Raw genomic sequence first — 22,338 nt, forward strand, 5'->3', positions numbered from 1 at the left:
TACTGACTGACATGAAAGCCAAAAGCATCATGCTGACATATTAGAACCACTGAAGTTGGGAAAAAAAAGGCCACCACAACAGCAAGAAGCCCGAGGATTTTCAACAGGAAGGAAACTGGGAAATTAGATGAAGTTTTTAGAGCCCGTGTCTTTAAAGGCTTCAATATCCTTTGTTTCTGGGTGAAGATGGCACTCCTGGTTCCATTCCATTGCCCAGGTCCAACCAGGCGATACTGATAGGAGTTGCAGGGCCCAAAATAAAGTTTCATAGCCAGTTTAGGCTCTTTTAGCAAGAGAGAGAGGAGGTCTGGCTTTGCACCTATCTCTAAGGCGAGCTCGTCCAAGTAGTCGATGTAACTGGTCTGCAGTATCTGGTTGTTGCTCTCTCCAAACCTTAATGAAGAAAGAATAAAGGACAGATTCACAAAATGTTCTAAGTTATATAAGAACATTAGGTATTCATTAGCTATTGAAAGAATGAAGTAATGAATGAATGAATAAATGAGTTTTGAATAACTCTCCAAGTCTCCTGGCAAGTAAAACTAGTCAGGATTGCTGCAAAGATTCACAAGATAACACAGATGAAAGCATAGCTCAGTGTTTTGCCCAGAAGAGACACAATATTTGCTTGTTGAATTATTAAAGTACCTTGCACTCTGACTGGCATATAGTAGATGAATTAGAATTTGAATGTGAGATAACCTCTACACTATAAGGCCCCCAAGTCTACTTTCCAATGTACTTGATCTCTATTGAACTCCATTCCACTTCATCACAAAATGTAAATCCTTGACCTTCACTTCACACCAACTCCTTTCTGATTTGCTTTGATGGGAGTTCCTCCAGCTAACTTTCCAGAGATACTTAGGCTACTGTCACCACCACTGCCCCCATCCCACTTCCTCTTTACCACAGAGTGTGAGAGGATACAGAATCTAACATGGGCAATATATAAAACAAATAAATTTAGGTCAAGGATAAATGTTCTTGTTTGGTGAAATTACTATTTTTAAGTAGTTGGATCTTAAAGTAGTATGTATAAGAATTTGCTTTTTTAGAAGCAGCTAGGTGGTTCTTGTGAGTAGTTAGATCACTATACTTGGAGAAAGACTGTTCCATGTAAAGAATTTTAAAAAATTCTTACAAGTCAATTCTTTTTTTATTCCTCTTGATAATGTCTGCCATCATAGTTCTCTCCGAGGGCAAAGTACACAAGCCTAGAAAATAAAAGGTTGGTTGAGTAGTGGGTTTGATTCAATTTCATTGCTTTATCTAGATGATTGATTTCTACAATCAACTGATTCCTACAATCAGTTGATTCCTACAATTAAATTTTGGCCATTTACCCATGAGATACCAGTCAGCACTGCTGTGTTGTTGAACTCCAGGGTGCGCCACCTGCATTGAGTTCTATGTAATGTTGCCCAGGGATCACCAGGCTACAGCGTGGACTCTGGGGTGGGAGTCGGGGGTTAGAGAAGAAGGTGGAGAGGGAAGGTGAGCCTGAGAAGTTGGGAAGCCGTGCCAGATGGCTTGAGCTCCATTCTGAAAGTGGTGGGAAGCCGTGGGGGACAAGATGAGATTCGCCTTTTGGAAAGATTCTTTGAGGTGCTGAATTTTGGGAAATGGGCTCCCGGCAGGTCAGTTTAAAGGCAGCAAGACAAGTTAAGAGGCTGTTGAAGAAAACCACGTGAGGGAAGGGGTGGCACAAACTGAGGTAGGGCAGTGGGGAGAGAGAAGGATTGATGTCAGTTATCACTGTGTGCTTGTGATTCCGTCCCCTGTCACAGGTGTCCCTGGAACTTCAGACATGCTGAAGAACGGTGAGCTTCCCTGGATATGGCTAGTCATCAGACATCTCAGGTTCAATGAGTCCAAAACTGAGCTCATCACTGAAGTCCTGCTGCTCAAACTTGCATCCTCTTCCACACGCTCCCTCTAGCCCCAGCATTGCTCCCCACCCAGTTTCCACCACCTGAGGTCTGCCTTGATCAAGTCACCCTTGATTCTGCTCTTTTCCTCGAATTTTTCTACGTGGAGCCAAGCATTACGTCCCGCTGGTTTGATTCTTAACTAGCTCTCTTCTCCACTTTGTCTCTTTACCTGGCTGAGGTTGTATCACATTTTAGTATAGACAATTACAGTAGCCTTCTCACTGGTCTCTGAGACTCTATTCCTTTCGCCTTTCAAATCTGTCTTTCACACTAATGTTGAAATAATCTATCAAAAGTGAAAATCTGATAATGTCTGGTCCTTGCTTAACCTTTCATTGGGTCTTCTGGCAGAAGAGCTTTCTTAAATGGAGACACTAGGTCCTCAGGCCAGACGTAATCAGGGTCCCTAAGAGTCCCTCAGATGGTTTTTTTTTTTTTTTTTTTTAACATCTTTTTTGGGGTATAATTGCTTTACAATGGTGTGTTAGTTTCTGCTTTATAACAAAGTGAATCAGTCATACATAAACATATGTTCCCATATGTCTTCCCTGTTGCGTCTCCCTCCCTCCCACCCTCCCCATCCCACCCCTCCAGGCTGTCACAAAGCACCGAGCCAATAGCCCTGTGCCATGCGGCTGCTTCCCACTAGCTATCTACCTTACTGCGTTTGTTAGTGTGTATATGCCCATGACTCTCTCTCGCCCTGTCACAGCTCACCCTTCCCCCTCCCCATAACCTCAAGTCCGTTCTCTAAGAGGTCTGCGTCTTTATTCCTGCTTTACCCCTAGGTTCTTCATGACATTTTTTTCTTAAATTCCATATATATGTGTTAGCATACGGTATTTGTCTTTTTCTTTCTGACTTACTTCACTCTGTATGACAGACTCTAGGTCTATCCACCTCATTACAAATAGCTCAATTTCGTTTCTTTTTATGGCTGAGTAATATTCCATTGTATATATGTGCCACATCTTCTTTATCCATTCATCCGATGACGGGCACTTAGGTTGTTTCCATCTCTGGGCTATTGTAAATAGAGCTGCAATGAACATTTTGGTACATGACTGTTTTTGAATTATGGTTTTCTCAGGGTATATGCCCAGTAGTGGGATTGCTGGGTCATATGGTAGTTCTATTTGTAGTTTTTTAAGGAACCTCCATACTGTTCTCCATAGTGGCTGAACCAATTCACATTCCCACCAGCAGTGCAAGAGTGTTCCCTTTTCTCCACACCCTCTCCAGCATTTATTGTTTCTAGATTTTTTGATGATGGCCATTCTGACTGGTGTGAGATGATATCTCATTGTAGTTTTGATTTGCATTTCTCTAATGATTAATGATGTTGGGAAGAGCTGATATACATTTTATATTCAAGCTCCTTAGCATGTCTTAAAAGGATCCTGTGTCTTGGTCCCTTCCTCTCTAAGAATAATCTCTCACCCCTCTCTGCCTCACACCTCATGTTCTAGGAATGTCAAGTATCTTGTAATAATTCCTCATCTGCATCACACCTCTGTGCTCTGATTCCCTTTTCTGCACCTGGGAAACCCAGTTATCTAGGGAGTTTTCCTTGACCACATGCCCTTCCTTTATCCAAACTCTGCTGTCGCTAAGCACCCTTTCTCTTTTTCCAGACACTCCATGCAGTCCTCTGACAAAGCACATGTCTTATTATCTTAAAATGACCCATTTAAATTTCTCTGTATCCTACCAAGTTCCAGCACAGGGCTAAGTATTCAATAAGATTTTGTTGAGCTGAATTGAGCCCTGGATCAGGGAGATAGTAACAGCCTTCTGAGAAGTACAAAGTGCTACACAATGGTCAGAGAGAAATATTTTAATAATTTTATAGCTTTGTAGGGATCTGTGAGGTTGAGCTGCTTAGGTATTAAGAGTTAATTTGGAGTTAAGTATGGAGTAGGCCCTAGGTCTCTTGATTTGCACATATTCTGAGGAATTTATAAACATATTATAGGTAAAACTAGGAGTCATAGATGTCTTCCTTCCTTCTGTTCTCTCATTAGTCCAAGAAAAAATAATATTTACTTAACATTATGCCAACTGAAATTCTCTGAATTTTCTAATATTTTAAAGGAATGATTGCAGATATTTATTATTATCGTATCCCAGTATTGGTTATTTTGTGAATTTTCTAACTTTTTAGGATGTCAGTTTTGTGAGAGCAGCCAAGGTTGGCAACCTTCTTGTTGGCAACCTCCTTTTCTAAACTTGTTATTTAGCAAAATCCACCAGGTGTGAAACACTCAGCCATTCACTTGCCCACTCACTTACCTTTGAAAACGCTTGTTACCCAACGAGCTTGAAGTTCAACAGTTGGGAAAATTGAACCTAGAGGCTGGATAAGACCAATGCGTGCAAGGGTTGACTTCTCCAGGTGAGGAGGGAACATGTATTTGTACAGCAAGACCATATTATTCTCTACTTTAACAAGTGGATCTTCAAGGAAAGGAAAAGAGAAAGTATATCCTATTGCAAAGACAATGACATCAATGTCCTCCTCCACTGTTCCATCCTCAAAGATGGCAGAAGTTTCTGTGAGCTCTTTCACTCTTGATTTCACCTTGATGGCGCCATAGAGTATATGACTTGGAAGATCATCACTTAGTATTGGCTATTTCATAAGGTATCTGAAACATGCAGAAGAAAACAGAAAGAGTATTTCTTTTCTTTTTTCTTAATTTTTTATTTATTTTATTTTAATTTTAATTTTTGGCTGTGTTGGGTCTCTGTTGCTGTGCGTGGGCCTTCTCTAGTTGCGGTGAGCTGGGGCTTCTCTTCGTTGCAGTGTGCAGGCTTCTCATTGGTGTGGCTTCTCTTGTTGCAGAGCATGGGCTCTAGGTGCACAGGCTTCAGTAGTTGTGGCGCATGGGCTGAGTTGCTCCGCGGCATGTGGGATCTTCCCGGGCCAGGGCTCGAACCCGTGTCCCTTGCATTGGCAGGCGGATTCTTAACCACTGTACCACCAGGGAAGCCCCAGAAAGAGTATTTAATGAGGGGTTTTGAACTCTCTTGATATTTTATGGGCTTGGCTCTGGGAATAAAGAGGTTTTTCAAATATCCATAAAACTTTCTAACTTGACTAGTTGGGCTACCCCAAGCCTTACTCTCTGACTTTATTCTCATGTCGCATATCTCTTCCCTCAACAAATAAGGAAAAACATTTAGATGATGTGGGCAAAACACATTTCAAAAAAGGAGGCATTCCTAAGGGCTTAGACAAAATGCCAGTGCCTGTGGTCAATTCCTGAGCATTCCAGTTGTTATTATCCCATTGATAATTTCTGTTGTTTTATGTTATCTACCTTTAATTATCTTGATGTTCCATTTAATTTCTATCTGATCATAAGTAAGTAAGGAAAGCTTTGTTAAATTCCCATTAGTTTTGAAACTTATTAAGGGATTAGTGTGAAAATTAATGCATAGAATCAAGTTTGGGGATATTTCTTGATCCCAAATATACATGGAGTCTCTGTATGTATGTGATAGCATGAATAGTGGAGCAAAGTCTGGCTGTATTTCTGGAATTTCCTTTTTTGTAGATTTGAGAACCATTTTGTTAAAAAAATAAGGATACATGGTACATGTATCAGATCTCAGAAGATAGCAGCCACGTTGCATTTGTTGAAAGATTGCAAACCTCTTCTGTTTTTTTTTTTTTAAGGGAAGGAGCCTGTTATCAAATAAAGAAAAATAAACATCCAAATTTTTTCTTGTGTTTATAAGATCAGTGATGTATAACAGATTAACAGGCAGTGAGTATGTTCTCAAAAGCTACCCACAGGAAGAACCCTTGTGGTGTACAGAGTTAGCAAAGTATGAATTAACAGATGTAGAATTTGGATCAGTTTTCCCACCCACCCTCTGAAAGGAAGGTCACAGTCTCTTAAAACAGCCTTTTCCAATGTTGGACAGCTCTGGGTATTAGGAAGTCCTTCCCATGATCCTAGTTCTACTTTCTGGAGCAGCTCATAATATTTATACTTCATCTTCTTAAATATTTACTTTTTAAAAGGCATACAGAACAAATTTGGAATTCAAAATCCAGGAGCTACATGATACCCATATTGTTAGGTTGTAGTTTGAACTTCCATGTTAGCAATTTAGCTCTTTGCAAAAAGAAACCCCTCTGACATCCTTGATTACCAATGAGTATACCATAAAAAAGCAAAGTAACTCTACTTGTTTTGAGGCATAAGGCCATAATTTTCATGGTTGAATCACCGATTCATCTGTTGTTCCATCACCCATTTTACAACTCTTTGTGGCAGGACATTTTGGAGCATGGAGCTAAAATGGGTGTGGAACACCATGTTCCAGGGATAGCCATCTTCAGAGATACGGCCTATGACCCAGGAACCGTGTCTGGTGCTGACAAACACCTGGTGAGCAAAAAAGGATGCAGTTCAAACTAGGGCATCATCTCTTTTGGGAGGAACCCACTGTGTAGATAATACATCACATGTATGGCTCCAGAATTTGCTGAAATGCTTTGTTTTAAAGATGATTGACCTCAAAGTGAAGTACCTTCCAGTTTTCACTGCTCTGGGGCAGCTTTATCATACAAGTGGGAACCAGTAGTACTTATGCTGATAGAGGAAGACTACCATAGTCTTGAGAACTTCATGGAAATATGAGAAAATCTTTGGGCTAAACCAATCATAAAACCCACAAATTTTTGCCATGTCTGAAGTTGTGGTTCAATGCTCCTTCCCTCCTCTTACCTTTTCCATCCACCACAAGTTGTTTTTATAGGGAAGGTATACAATTATAATCCTAGAAAATGTATGATTACAGCCTAATGTCTAGATAGGCACAAATATATGGATCTGTATCTCTCCAGAGAGGGAATAACAAGGGAAATCAGCTTCTTCCCATACTTGAAAGAACATTGTTACATATTTTAAAAGTTAAAAATTCTGAACTTATACTGTGATTTCCATTCTCTTCAAGTGCACTTCTGAATTCCCTCTCATATGTACTCTTTTTTTTTTAAAATGTAGCATTATTTTATTAGCTACTGCATAAATTCTAAAAGCATATATGTTATGATTCCTTCCATCAGTTTCTAGATCTTGATTGAGTTACCAGATTTTTAACTTTGATTTTATTTTAAAAATTCAGAGTTTAAAAATCTAACATTTACTACTCATAGATATTACTTTACATGGAAGTTAATATAGGAGGTAATCAGTTATACATATATATATATTCTTTTTCAGATTCTTTTTCCATATAGGTTATTACAGAGTATTGAGTGGAGTTAGTTCCCTGTGCTATACAGTAGTTCCTTGTTGATTACCTATTTTATATATAGTAGTGTGTATATGTCAGATGTATTCTTTACCTTGTATACTTACATTTCCCTAGTTTTCAAGGTGTGCATTTATATCTCTTTTCAAATATATATTTTACTTTGTTTACTGTTACTCCGCCATTGACCAAATGCATATTTGACTTGCGTCTTAAAATTTTATATGCCAGTACTTTTACATGCCAGAACTCTATGAGTTCTGCTATACAAGGCTGTCCTTGATAAACACATAAGATTCACTTACAAGGAAACTGATTCACTTAGGAGTTTAAGATCATGGATTCTAGATCTAGGACTCTGGATCCAGACTGCCTGGGTTTGACTCTCAGCCCCACTACTTACAAGCTGTGTTGCCTTGGGTGAGTTACTTCAACCTCTCTGTGCCTCCATTTCTGTCTCTCTTTAAAATAGTACCTGCTTCATAGAATTATTGTGCAGATTAAATGAGATAATATATGTAAAGTACTGGAAATATTGCCTGGCAAGTGATAAGTACTGCTAGGTATTATTATTTTGTAAAGTTAGCCTGGAGGAGAGGAGTTTCATATAGTGCCACATATCTGGAGTGAGCCAGAATTTGGAGACAAGTTTTGCTGGGGCCTCAACTCCTTATCTTGTGAAGTAGCACTTACATAAAATGGTATAATGGTGTTGAATTGTTGGTCTGTGAGTGGTAATACCCTTATATCCTGATTTTCTCCTGCTGTTTCCCTTTTGTTGACTTGGCACTACTTTGGTTAGGTATTAGATAATATACTTCAAATATTTCCATGAATGTCTCTTTCCATTACTTATTGTCTGCCGTTCTTCCTTAGGATCAATCCATGTTTCATATTGAAAGCTCTGCCTATTTTATTTATTCTCTTTCTGCTGTCACCATCTTTACAGCGAGTCTAATCTGGCTAGCTGTACTAGCTGCAACAGTGTGATATGTCTCAGGATTTAGGATCAGGCTTCTTTCCCTGAGATGCATACTGCAGGCCAAGGGTCAGAGATCTGGTTTTTGGTGAGAAAGTGTGTGGATGGCTCAGCACCATCCCATAGTATTTTGAGCAATGCATTTGGGCTGTGGTAGAGCATGCCATATACTTGTGAACGTGAACCTCCTTTAACAGAAGCAGGGCACACTCAGGACTAAGGTGAGTTTAGGCTATAATTTTAAGCTTTGCAGATGCACCTGGTTCTATCCCTTACATACGTAGCTCCTATGTATCTCTTCTCACAGAAGGGTTGAGAGTGCATTACTCTGTGTAAGACATTTTATCATAATTATCAATTATGTTATTAATCCAATAAATATTGAAGAGACATCCTATTTAAAGATTAATGAGGTGAAAGGCACACAAATATAGCAAAGGTGGTTTCTTAATATTGAATCTGGCATGACTGACAGGCTTTTACATGGCAAGGCCCATATAAGGAAATAGACTCTTGCAATCTAAGATTTGATATCTTTGGATCATCTGTTCTAAGTCCAAATCACTGACCTGTAACATGTAGTGGTCTAGTACGGAGCTTTCCTTGGTTGACAGCTAAGTCAGTTCCTTTTATCATACTCCCTTCCTCAAGCTTGGCAGGCATTCCCAACAGGAAAGAGACTGGACCTTTTGCCTCCCTACCTGAGTTGGCTCTTCTCCAAGACTTACAGTTACTGCCTCCTCACTTGTTCCTCACACTGAGGTCTTTTTTTTTTTTTTTAACATCTTTATTGGAGTATAATTGCTTTACAATGTTGCGTTAGTTTCTGCTGTATAACAAAGTGAATCAGCTATACATATACATATATCCCTGTATCTTCTCCCTCTTGTGTCTCCCTCTCACCCTCCCTAACCCACCCCTCTAGGTGGTCACAAAGCACTGAGCTGATCTCCCTGTGCTATGCAGCTGCTTCCCACTAGCTGTCTGTTTTATATTTGGTAGTGTATATATGTCCATGCCACTCTCTCACTTTGTCCCAGCTTACCCTTCCCACTCCCCGTGTCCTCAAGTCCATTCTCTATGTCTGCATCTTTTATTCCTGTCTCCTGCCCCTAGGTTCTTCAGAACCACTTTTTTTTTTTAGATTCTATATATATGTGTTAGCATACGGTATTTGTTTTTCTCTTTCTGACTTACTTTACTCTGTATGACAACTCTAGGTCCAGCCACCTCACACTGAGGTCTTAAAAGCTTTGAAAAGTGAAAAGTGGTTTCTTTTCACAAAAATGGTGAGGACCTCCTGGGTCTAGTAAATCTCCTTCTGGTGTTAGTGACCTGCTCATCCCCAGGGTGGTAATTCTGACAGGTCCCAGTGGAACCCCTTCATCAACCTGCTGGGGAGGCACTATGTTCTTTTATCACATTTGCTACTGGGCATCTTGAGCCCTGACAGTGTGAGTCTCAGGACTGGACAGTTTTGCTGGTTGTAGACATGGCTACTGCAACTCCTGTGTAGCCAGAAGATGCTGGGCTACATCATAGTGATAGGGCCCTGTTGAGAGGGGATGCTTTGGGGAGAGGAACCTTAGCTATTTTCCCATTTTTGCCTAGCTCTGTCCTTGTAAAAGGATTTTATTTTCTGCTATTCCCAACCACCTCTGTCAGCATTATCTGTACCTTGTAATGTTTGACTCTGGAAGCTAAGCTGTGTCATTCCTGAGCAGGTGCAAAGATAACAGTGGTTGGAAGGCCTCAGGGAGCACCTAAATATCTGTGATTATGGTTGGGAGTCTGTCTGTTTAATCTTTCCCTTAATGATTCTTGGAAGCTAAGGATTATTTACATTTCAAATAGAATTCAAATATGCACTAAATTTCTAAAAGGCACTCCTCCAAAGATGAACAGGTCAACTCATAAAGCCCCCTGGGTAGAAACAAGGCCTCCTGTGCCGAAAGTCATCTGATGCAAACTTACGTGAGGGAACCATAGCCCACAGAAGTAAAATGACTGCCTCTAGGTTACAAGGCTGATTAGTGGCAAAGGTGGGAGATAAACTCTGACTTCTTGGTTTCCAGATTTTCTATGATACCACACTGGGCAACCAAACAACAAATCAATTAATGAGTAATGGAGCCTTAGTTACATGGCTGGGATTTTCCTCTCCTCCACCGTACAAGGTAATCAGGGAACATCTTACCTGAGCAGCCTTCTTACTCAACTCAACTGCAATATCTGAGGCTGAGTTTCCTATTCCAATCACCAAAATGCGTTTTCTTTCAAATCCCTCTGGGTGCTTGTATTGGTGGCTATGGAAATACTGGCCTTTGAACTTCTGAATACCTTTAGGGGGAAGAAAAGAGAAATCCATGAACTATGTCAAGTTACGTTCAATAAAACTACACCATCAGCTTTTCCTTTCCGGGGAAAATCATTTGTTTTGTCTCTTCCCCTCTTAGGTATGTTACATTATCAAGGCCAACTGGCAAACTCAAAGTATGAATCACATAAGAAATGTTAGGTTAAGCATATGGTACAGGACCAAAAGAGTTGATTTCAGAGGCTGCAGCTTAGATATTTATTAGAGAACAAACAATTTTTTTTTTATTTTAGCAGCAAAGACATCTTTATAGTTTGTTTTTTTTATCTTTATTAGAGTATAATTGCTTTACAATGGTGTGTTAGTTTCTGCTTTATAACAAAGTGAATCAGTTATACATATACATATGTTCCCATATCTCTTCCCTCTTGCGTCTCCCTCCCTCCCACCCTCCCTATCCCACCCCTCCAGGCGGTCACAAAGCACCGAGCTGATCTCCCTGTGCTATGCGCCTGCTTCCCACTTGCTATCTACCTTACATTTGATAGTGTATATATGTCCATGCCTCTCTCTCACTTTGTCACAGCTTACCCTTCCACCTCCCCATAGCCTCAAGTCCATTCTCTAGTAGGTCTGTGTCTTTATTTCTGTCTTACCCCTAGGTTCCTCATGACTTTTTTTTTTCTTAAATTCCATATATATGTGTTAGCATACAGTATTTGTCTTACTCTTTCTGACTTACTTCATTCTGTATGACAGACTCTAGGTCTATCCACCTCATTACAAATAGCTCAATTTCGTTTCTTTTTATGGCTGAGTAATATTCCATTGTATATATGTGCCACATCTTCTTTATCCATTCATCTGATGATGGACACTTAGGTTGTTTCCATCTCCAGGCTATTGTAAATAGAGCTGCAATGAACATTTTGGTACATGACTGTTTTTGAATTATGGTTTTCTCAGGGTATATGCCCAGTAGTGGGATTGCTGGGTCATATGGTAGTTCTATTTGTAGTTTTTTAAGGAACTTCCTTACTCTTCTCCATAGTGGCTGTACCAATTTACATTCCCACGAGCAATGCAAGAGTGTTCCCTTTTCTCCACACCCTCTACAGCAATTATTGTTTCTAGATTTTTTGAAGATGGCCATTCTGACTGCTGTGAGATGATTTCTCGTTGTAGTTTTGATTTGCATTTCTCTAATGATTAATAATGTTGAGCATTCTTTCATGTGTTTGTTGGCAGTGTGTATATCTTCTTTGAAGAAATGTCTATTTAGGTCTTCTGCCCATTTTTGGATTGGGTTGTTTCTTTTTTTGTTATTGAGCTGCATGAGCTGCTTATAAATTTTGGAGATTAATCCTTTGTCAGTTGCTTCATTTGCAAATATTTTCTCCCATTCTGGGGTTGTCTTTTGGTCTTGTTTATGGTTTCCTTTGCTGTGCAAAAGCTTTGAAGTTTCATTAGGTCCCATTTGTTTATTTTTGTTTTTATTTCCATTTCTCTAGGAGGTGGGTCAAAAAGGATCTTGCTGTGATTTATGTCATGGAGTGTTCTGCCTATGTTTTCCTCTAAGAGTTTGGTAGTTTCTGGCCTTACATTTAGGTCTTTAACCCATTTTGAGCTTATTTTTGTGTATGGTGTTAGGGAGTGTTCTAATCTCATACTTTTACATGTACCTGTCCAGTTTTCCCAGCACCACTTATTGAAGAGGCTGTTCTTTCTCCACTATACATTCCTGCCTCCTTTATCAAAGATAAGGTGACCGTATGTGCGTGAGTTTATCTCTGGGCTTTCTATCCTGTTCCATTGATCTATCTTTCTGTTTTTGTGCCAGTACCATACTGCCTTGACTACTGTAGCTTTGTAGTATAGTCTGAAGTCAGGGAGCCTGATTCCTCCAGCTCCATTTTTCGTTCTCAAGATTGCTTTGGCTATTCGGGGTCTTTTGTGTTTCCATACAAATTGCGAAATTTTTTGTTCTAGTTCTGTGAAAAATGCCGGTGGTAGTTTGATAGGGATTGCATTGAATCTGTAGATTGCTTTGGGTAGTAGAGTCATTTTCACAATGTTGATTCTTCCAATCCAAGAACATGGTATATCTCTCCATCTGCTTGTATCATCTTTAATTTCTTTCATCAGTGTCTTACAATTTTCTGCATACAGGTCTTTTGTCTCCTTAGGTAGGTTTATTCCTAGATATTTTATTCTTTTTGTTGCAGTGGTAAATGGGAGTGTATTCTTGATTTCACTTTCAGATTTTTCATCATTAGTATATAGGAATGCCAGAGATTTCTGTGCATTAATTTTGTATCCTGCTACTTTACCAAATTCATTGATTAGCTCTAGTAGTTTTCTGGTAGCATCTTTAGGATTCTCTATGTAGAGTATCATGTCATCTGCAAACAGTGACAGCTTTACTTCTTCTTTTCCGATTTGGATTCCTTTTATTTCCTTTTCTTCTCTGATTGCTGTGGCTAAAACTTCCAAAACTATGTTGAATAAGAGTGGTGAGAGTGGGCAACCTTGTCTTGTTCCTGATCTTAGTGGAAATGCTTTCAGTTTTTCACCATTGAGGATGATGTTTGCTGTGGGCTTGTCATATATGGCCTTTATTATGTTGAGGAAAGTTCCCCCTATGCCTACTTTCTGCAGGGTTTTTATCATAAATGGGTGTTGAATTTTGTCGAAAGCTTTCTCTGCATCTATTGAGATGATCATATGGTTTTTCTCCTTCAATTTGTTAATATGGTGTATCACGTTGATAGATTTGCGTATATTGAAGAATCCTTGCATTCCTGGAATAAACCCCACTTGATCGTGGTGTATGATCCTTTTAATGTGCTGTTGGATTCTGTTTGCTAGTATTTTGTTGAGGATTTTTGCATCTGTGTTCATCAGTGATATTGGCCTGTAGTTTTCTTTCTTGTGACATCCTTGTCTGGTTTTGGTATCAAGGTGATGGTGGCCTCGTGGAAGGAATTTGGGAGTGTTCCTCCCTCTGCTATATTTTGGAAGAGTTTGAGAAGGATAGGTGTTAGCTCTTCTCTAAATGTTTGATAGAATTCGCCTGTGAAGCCATCTGGTCCTGGGCTTTTGTTTGTTGGAAGATTTTTAATTTCAGTCTGAATTTCAGTGCTTGTGATTGGTCTGTTCATATTTCCTATTTCTTCCTGATTCAGTCTTGGCAAGTTGTACATTTCTAAGAATTTGTCCATTTCTTCCAGGTTGTCCATTTTATTGGCATAGAGTTGCTTGTAGTAATCTCTCATGATCTTTTGTATTTCTGCAGTGTCAGTTGTTACTTCCCCTTTTTCATTTCTAATTCTATTGATTTGAGTCTTCTCCCTTTTTTTCTTGATGAGTCTGGCTAATGGTTTATCAATTTTTTTATCTTCTCAAAGAACGAGCTTTTAGTTTTATTGATCTTTGCTATTGTTTTCTTCATTTCTTTTTCATTTATTTGTGATCTGATTTTTATGATTTCTTTCCTTCTGCTAACTTTGGGTTTTTTTTGTTCTTCTTTCTCTAATTGCTTGAGGTGGAAGTTTAGGTTGTTTATTCGAGATGTTTCCTGTTTTTTAAGGTAGGATTGTATTGCTATAAACTTCCCTCTTAGAACTGCTTTTGCTGCATCCCATAGGTTTTAGGTCGTCATTTGTTTCTAGGTATTTTTTGATTTCCTCTTTGATTTCTTCAGTGATCACTTCGTTATTAAGTAGTGTATTGTTTAGCCTCCATGTGTTTGTATTTTTTACAGATTTTGTCCTGTAATTGATATCTAGTCTCATAGCGTTGTGGTCAGAAAAGATACTTGATACAATTTCAATTTTCTTAAATTTACCAAGGCTTGATTTGTGACCCAAGATATGATCTATCCTGGAGAATGTTCCATGAGCACTTGAGAAAAATGTGTATTCTGTTGTTTTTGGATGGAATGTCCTATAAATATCAATTAAGTCCATCTTGTTTAATGTATCATTTAAAGCTTGTGTTTCCTTATTTATTTTCATTTTGGATGATCTGTCCATTGGTGAACGTGGGGTGTTAAAGTCCCCTACTATGAATGTGTTACTGTCAATTTCCCCTTTTATGGCTGTTAGTCTTTGCTTTATGTATTGAGGTGCTCCTATGTTGGGTGCATAAATATTTACAATTGTTATGTCTTCTTCTTGGGTTGATCCCTTGATCATTATGTAGTGTCCTTCTTTGTCTCTTCTAATAGTCTTTATTTTAAAGTTTATTTTGTCTGATATGAGAATTGCTACTTCAGCTTTCTTTTGATTTCCATTTGCATGGAATATCTTTTTCCATCCCCTCACTTTCAGTCAGTATGTGTCTCTAGGTCTGAAGTGGGTCTCTTGTAGACAGCATATATATGGGTCTTGTTTTTGTATCCATTCAGCTAATCTGTGTCTTTTGGTGGGAGCATTTAGTCCATTTACATTTAAGGTAATTATCGATATGTATGTTCGTATTCCCATTTTCTCAATTGTTTTGTGTTTGTTATTGTAGGTCTTTTCCTTCTCTTGTGTTTCTTGCCTAGAGAAATTCCTTTAGCATTTGTTGTAAAGCTGATTTGGTGGTGCTGAACTCTCTCAGCTTTTGCTTGTCTGTAAAGGTTTTAATTTCTCCATCAAATCTGAATGAAGTCCTTGCTGGGTAGAGTAATCTTGGTGGCAGGTTTTTCTCCTTCATCACTTTAAATATGTCCTGCCAGTCCCTTCTGGCTTGCAGGGTTTCTGCTGAAAGATCAGCTGTTAACCTTATGGGGATTCCCTTGTGTGTTATTTGTTGTTTTTCCCTTGCTGCTTTTAATATGTTTTCTTTGTATTTAATTTTTGACAGTTTGATTAATATGTGTCTTGGCGTATTTCTCCTTGGATTTATCCTGTATGGGACTCTCTGTGCTTCCTGGACTTGATTAACTATTTCCTTTCCCATATTAGGGAAGTTTTCAACTATAATCTCTTCAAATATTTTCTCCATCCCTTTCTTTTTCTCTTCTTCTTCTGGAACCCCTATAATTTGAATGTTGGTGTGTTTAATGTTGCCCCAGAGGTCTCTGAGACTGTCCTCAGTTCTTTTCCTTCTTTTTTCTTTATTCTGCTCTGCAGTAGTTATTTCCACTATTTTAAATCCAGGTCAGTTATCCGTTCTTCTGCCTCAGTTATTCTGCTATTGATCCCATTTAGAGTATTTTTAATTTCATTTATTGTGTTGTTCATCGTTGTTTGTTTCATCTTTAGTTCTTCTAGGTCCTTGTTAAATGTTCCTTGCAGTTTCTCTATTCTATTTCCAAGATTTTGGATCATCTTTACTATCATCATTCTGAAATCTTTTTCAGGTAGACTGCCTATTTCCTCTTCATTTGTTAGGTGTGGTGGGTTTTTTATCTTGCTCCTTCATCTGCTGTGTGTTTTTCTGTCTTCTCATTTTGCTTATCTTACTGGGCTTGGGGTCTCCTTTTTGTAGGCTGCAGGTTCGTAGTTCCCGTTGTTTTTGGTGTCTGTCCCCAGTGGCTAAGGTTGTTTCAGTGGGTTGTGTAGGCTTCCTGGTGGAGGGGACTAGTGCCTGTGTTCTGGTGGATGAGGCTGGATCTTGTCTTTCTGGTGGGCAGGTCCACGTCTGGTGGTGTGTTTTGGGGTGTCTGTGGACTTATTATTATTTTAGGCAGCCTCTCTGCTAATGGGTGGCGTTGCGTTCCTGTCTTGCTAGTTGTTTGGCACAGGGTGTCCAGCACTGTAGCTTGCTGGTCGTTGAGTGAAGCTGGGTGCTGGTGTTGAGATGGAGATCTCTGGGAGATTTTCGCCGTTTGATATTATGTGGAGCTTGGAGGTCTCTTGCAGACCAGTGTCCTGAAGTTGGCTCTCCCACCTCGGAGGCACAGCACTGACTCCTGGCTGCAGCACCAAGAGCCTTTCATCCACACGGCTCAGAATACAAGGCAGAAAAAGTAGAAAGAAAGAATTATTAGAAGTAGAAAGAAAGAAAAAGAAAGAAAGAAAGGAAGAAGTAAGGAAAGAAAGGAGGGAGGGAGGAAGGAAGGAAGGAAGGAGGGAAGGAAGGAAGAAAAGAAAGAAGATAAAGTAAAATAAAATAAGATAAAATATAATAAAGTTATTAAAATAAAAAATTATTACAAAAAAAATAAAAAGAAAAAACGGATAGATCCCTAGACCAATGGTGGAAGCAAAGCTATACAGACAAAATCTCACACATAAGCATACACATACACACTCACAAAAACAGGAAAAGGGGAAAAATATCATATATCTTGCTCTCGAAGCCCACCTCCTCAATTTGGGATGACTCGTTGTCTATTCATGTATTCCACAGATGCAGGGTATATCAAGTTGTTTGTGGAGCTTTAATCCGCTGCTTTTGATGCTGCTGGGAGAGATTTCCCTTTCTCTTGTTTGTTCGCACAGCTGCCGGGGTTTAGCTTTGGATTTGGCCGCGCCTCTGTGTGTAAGTCGCCAGAGGGCGTCTGTTCTTGGCTTTGGCTCACTCAGGCCGGGGGTGGGGGGGGGAGGGCGGGGCACGGAGTGCGGGGCGGGCCTGCGGCGGCAGAGGCCGCCATGACGTTGCAGCAGTCTGAGGCGCGCTGTGCGTCCTTCCGGGGAAGTTGTCCCTAGATCCCGAGACCCGGGCAGTGGCGGGCTGCACAGGCTCCCCGAAAGGGGGCTGTGGATAGTGACCTGTGCTGGCACACAGGCTTCTTGGTGGCGGCAGCAGCAGCCTTAGCGTCTCATGCCCGTCTCTGGGGTCCGCGCTTTTAGCCGCGGCTCGCGCCCGTCTCTGGAGCTCCTTTAAGCAGCGCTCTTAATCGCCTCTCCTCGCGCACCAGGAAACAAAGAGGGAAGAAAAAGTCTCTTGCCTCTTCGGCAGGTCCAGACTTTTCCCCGGACTCCCTCCCGGCTAGCCGTGGCGCACTAGCCCTCTGCAGGCTGTGTTCACGCCGCCAACCCCAGTCCTCTCCCGGCGCTCCGACCGAAGCCCGAGCCTCAGCTCCCAGCCCCGCCCGCCCCGGTGAGTGAGCAGACAAGCCTCTCGGTCTGGTGAGTGCCGCTCGGCACCGATCCTCTGTGCGGGAATCTCTCCGCTTTTCCCTCCGCACCCCTGTTGCTGTGCTCTCCTCCGCGGCTCCGAAGCTTCCCCCCTCCGGCACCCGCAGTCTCCAACCGTGAAAGGGCTTCCTAGTGTGTGGAAACCGTTCCTCCTCCACAGCTCCCTCCCAGACGTGCAGGTCCCGTCCCTATTCTTTTGTCTCTGTTTATTCTTTGTTCTTTTGTCCTACCCAGGTACGTGGGGAGTTTCTTGCCTTTTTGGGAGGTCTGAGGTCTTCTGCCAGCGTTCAATAGGTGTTCTGTAGGAGTTGTTCCACTTGTAGATGTATTTCTGGTGTATTGTGGGGAGGAAGGTGATCCCCGCGGCTTACTCCTCCACCATCTTCCCTTCGTCCCAAAACAATTGGTTTTGATAAATAGAGCAGAGTCAGGTGTTTGTTTCCAGCTACCCATTATCCTATTTTGGACTGTACAATGATATTTTTTTATCACATAGCATATATTCTTTTTTTTTTTTTTTTTTTGCCGTATGCGGGCCTCTCACTGTTGTGGCCTCTCCCGTTGCGGAGCACAGGCTCCGGACGCGCAGGCTCAGCGGCCATGGCTCACGGGCCCAGCTGCTCTGCGGCATGTGGGATCTTCCCGGACCGGGGCACGAACCTGTGTCCCGTGCATCGGCAGGCGGACTCTCAACCACTGCGCCACCAGGGAAGCCCTAGCATATATTCTTTTAAATGTTTCTTAAGCATATTATGAAGTACTATTATCGCAGTTGTGTAATAATTAGAATAACATTCATCATTCTTATTTTGCAAAAGCAAACAAAAACCAAAATAAGCTAAAAACAAGGCACATTATAAGGTGAAGGATAGTTTCCACTTTGCCGTCCATCAGCAACTTACTGGACAAGCCTTTTTGAAGATAAGCATCTCTTTGTCTTTTCCCAGGAAACATGACTTTGTTAAAGTATTTGTGTTTGATGGTGGGTTGCTTGAAAGAGCCTTTAGATCATTAGTTCTCAAAGTGTGGTCCCTTGGCCAGAAGTTTCAGCATCACCTGGGAACTTGTTAGGCAAATTCTCAGCCTCATACTAGACCTAAAGAGTTGGAAATGCTAGGGGTGGAGACTAGCAAGTTGTGGTTTTAAAAGCCCTCCAGGTGATTCTGATTGAGATTGCCACTGCCTTAGGTCAGTAAGCCTCAATCCCAGCTGAATATTGAAATCACCTGAGTAGCCCTTAATTGACTGAGGCCTACCCTAGACCAATTGAATCTTTGAAGGTCATTAGAACTTTAAAAGCTCCTCAGGTGGTTTGAATAATGTGGGGTTTGGACTGAACCATCGTATCAGATGTTTTCGTGAAGGCCGTGGGAAGGAGATACACTCTCTGAGGGAAGGGCCTGGGAGGTACCATCTTCCCCTGTGCTCCCTGAAACATCACTGTCCTGTAGCAGCACTTATTTCCAGAAACTCTCCCCAGTAACCCTGGCTGTGGGCATGGCTCTGCGGAAGTCTCCAAAGATGTAGCAAAGTCGCAGGTGTTTGGCAGGATAGAAAAAGGACAAGGTAAGCACATGGCTGAAAGGACCTCTCCAACAGAGAACCAATTTGGGTGAGAATTCTCTGAAATACTGAGTAATATTTAGTGACTTTGAGGGAGGCTGGCTGATAATGAAGACTCAAAGAGCTCAACAGAATCAGAGATGGTGTTTGGAGTCTCTCATCTTTCTAGCTCTATCCTGATCTTAATATTATGCCTTGTTGCAGTAGCTAGGTAATTTTGCCTGACAATCCAACCTGAATATAAAGTGCCTGGACACCTACTCCCAAAAGCTGGGGATCCCCACAGGCCTCACCTGGAAATGACTCCAGTGGGAGGTGAGGGAGTATGTGATGACCACTGCAGACCATGACTGCATCAAAGACAGCACTTTGCTCCTTGCCGTTGCTCTTGGTAACAACCACCCATTGGCCAGTGGTTGAGAAATCCGGGCGTTTTTTCACACTGAGGACGGTTGTCTTGAACCGAACACAGAGAAGGCATCATTGAGCATTACTCTGGCATAACAGGGGCCTTGTCCAGTGCCCTGGGAGTGGAGATGGGTAGAGTGCAATGTCTGATTCCATTTAGGTCCCGTCTGAATCCATTTCAAGCCACTTAAGGCAAAGACTGCTAAGTGCGCCCTGCTGCTTCTTCCTCGGCAGGTGCAACCAAGGATGTGCGTTGTGCGAGGAGCCTGGCTCAGCAGCGGTTACCAGTGTTAAGGACTGAATAAGGACTTGAGAGAGACCCAGAGAAAGCAAGACAGGGTCTGGGCAAGATACAAAATACATGTTCATCATTCAGGTGATTACACAATCAGTATTTATCAAGAAGCTTTAAAAGTGTTGACCTCCGTGTAGACTCTCTATTAGAGAAGATATTCCATGTGAAGCCGTTTGCATAGCGCCTGGCACAGTGACATCACTCCATGAATGGTAAGTTCATATTTATTATTTTTAAAACATCATGCTAGCAATACACTTCATGATCTCATTTGGATGAAATAATTTATCAGTTCATGATTTTTTAGAATGCCATTTTGCTCTCTGGAGGTTTATGAATTTCTAAAAGTGTACATAAATGTGTGTCTGCTGTATTTAAGAAGCAGTGTCAAAGGAAACAAAGCTTTTCTCGCTTCTAGAGGAATGGCATGCTTCTCCTCTTGTTGGCAAGTGTTTGAGTCCCTTATACATGCATTTCAAATTTTCATATATTTTTCAAAATGCTGGGTTGGCAATGTTTGAAGCTGTTCCAATTAAAAAATGTATATGGACTATTAGTATAAAGCTTATGAAAAGGCTATAAAATGTGTGGGCATTTTCCGTTGAAAGATTCAGATTTGAAGTTCCGGGTAGTATATTCTCTAAAGTACTGTGGATTCTTGCTATTTAAAATGTGGTTTGAGGACCAACCTTCAGTATCACTGAGGAAGTTACTAGAAATGTGACTGACCTGAGCCAGTTCACCCCTCCTCAGGCAACCTGGTGGTTTTCCCCTCCTGGGAGGTAACCATATTAATACAGAACTCAGTGAGGACACCTCCTTTTATAGTTTGAGTTAGTTCCATCATCTTTTGGCTGTACTAACTCAGAGGCCAATAAACAGAAGTGAGTTTTCCTAAGCCCTCTCCAACCTCCAGAAAACAACCTCAGTAAAATCATAAACAAGAGAAACGGAAGCTGGGGAAAAACTACATTAGATAGAATGTGATATTTTAATGGTATTTACATATATTGATGTCTATCAAATCAACGATTACAAATTAATGTGCTACAAATCTGGAAGAAAACTAAAGTTACTGAGAAAATGAGCTGTGTTAAAAAAAATAAGTTCCACTAACAGTTATTTATTCAAGGCTATAATTTAAATTTTATTTCCTAGGCACACTTACTAGTTTTCAGAGTGTATGTTACTGATAAAAATTCAGGATGTTTAATGAGAATATTGTTTTTTTATCTCATTATTTGTTTTCAAGGAAACACAGGAAAGGTAGTTATAATTGTATTTCAAAATGGTCTGGTTATTCTTTTGTTGCTAAAGAATGCATCAAAAAATTAGCCAAAATGGTTTCTACAGGCTTCTGAGATGAATGGAGAGCTGTGAGCTTATTTAGTACATTTTTTTAAGAAATTTCATTTTTATGGAGACGGTAAGAAAATGAAATAACAATGTGGTATTTTTTTTCATATATCCTTTCAAAGGAAATGAGGCTAGGAGTCCTCAGTGGTTATAGGTATTAAATGCAGTTTCACCATCAATATAATCATTCAAGTCATTAATTTTAACAGATTTTTTTCTTCTGTTAATGTGTATAATCTATAATATCAGGGGTAATGACACTACTTTTTGGGTTTTCTACTGTGCTGTTGTTTTTCAGAAAATAATTGAATTAGAATGTTTTGTTTTATTCCCAATTTCTTTCATTATCAGAGTAACTTCTCTATTTAAATGTGAGCTAATGTAGAGAAAACCATTCTTTCCCCAAAATACAATACCTGGAACTGAATATATTTTAGTAGATCAAACTTTTTGACAAAAATCCTGAAGTATTCCAGGAACTTAGAATTGTGCAGGAAGTTTGGAAGATCTTCAGGCATTGGAAGGTCACTGAAACAGGACATTTCTTTGCTGGTGTTGGTGATGGCAGATTGATAGATACTCGCTAGGCCATCTTCATTATTTTCCTATTGAAATAAAAGAGCGATAATCTTGTATTAAAAAAAAAATCCCTTGGTTTCCTACTCTTCTTCCAAATCTAACCCCTGCGTGACATGAACCTCTTTCATTGCTGTAGTGTGACTGAAATGTCTGCCTGATGAGGTGCAGCATATGTGCTTCATCATCCTATGTGATATGACCTGGCTGGGGCCTTCCAGTGTTGCTCACTGGAGGGGCTATTGCCATTGGTGGGATCGGGAGTGGGGGCAGTCCTTCTTCTGACACATTGCAGGATATTTAGCATCCCAGATCTCTACCTGTTTAATGTCAATCATTGTGACAACCAGCCCTCTTCTGAAATTCCCCCTGGGGAGGCCGTACCCATCCTCCACCTCGTTAGGAACCAATACACCCTGGGACACTGGTCAGAGACTACAATGGAGAATTTCAATTAAAATGAGTACTTTTGGGGGTAGGAAGTTTTTGCATCTTAATTTGAATCCTCCCCCGCCTTTATTTTATGCTTTATGTGAATCAGCCTTCCTCAAGTGACACAGGTAAGT

At 40.5% G+C, this 22,338-nt stretch overlaps 1 protein-coding gene across 1 annotated transcript; it reads right to left on the reverse strand.

Annotated features, from left to right (window-relative positions):
- Positions 1-40: 40 nt before the first annotated feature.
- LOC113609292 (flavin containing dimethylaniline monoxygenase 2) lies at positions 41-21,795 on the reverse strand. The gene is given in 8 exon segments (XM_027086462.1): positions 41-58; positions 60-393; positions 1,145-1,217; positions 4,227-4,582; positions 6,135-6,334; positions 10,382-10,524; positions 19,431-19,593; positions 21,613-21,795. Coding segments are annotated over 8 exon segments (1,413 nt in total). The 5' UTR covers positions 21,739-21,795.
- Positions 21,796-22,338: the final 543 nt, after the last annotated feature.

This window comes from Aethalodelphis obliquidens, unplaced genomic scaffold (genome assembly GCF_003676395.1).
Source record: "Aethalodelphis obliquidens isolate GAN/ISIS:26980383/991018 unplaced genomic scaffold, ASM367639v1 scaffold55, whole genome shotgun sequence".
NCBI classification, from domain to species: domain Eukaryota; kingdom Metazoa; phylum Chordata; class Mammalia; order Artiodactyla; family Delphinidae; genus Aethalodelphis; species Aethalodelphis obliquidens.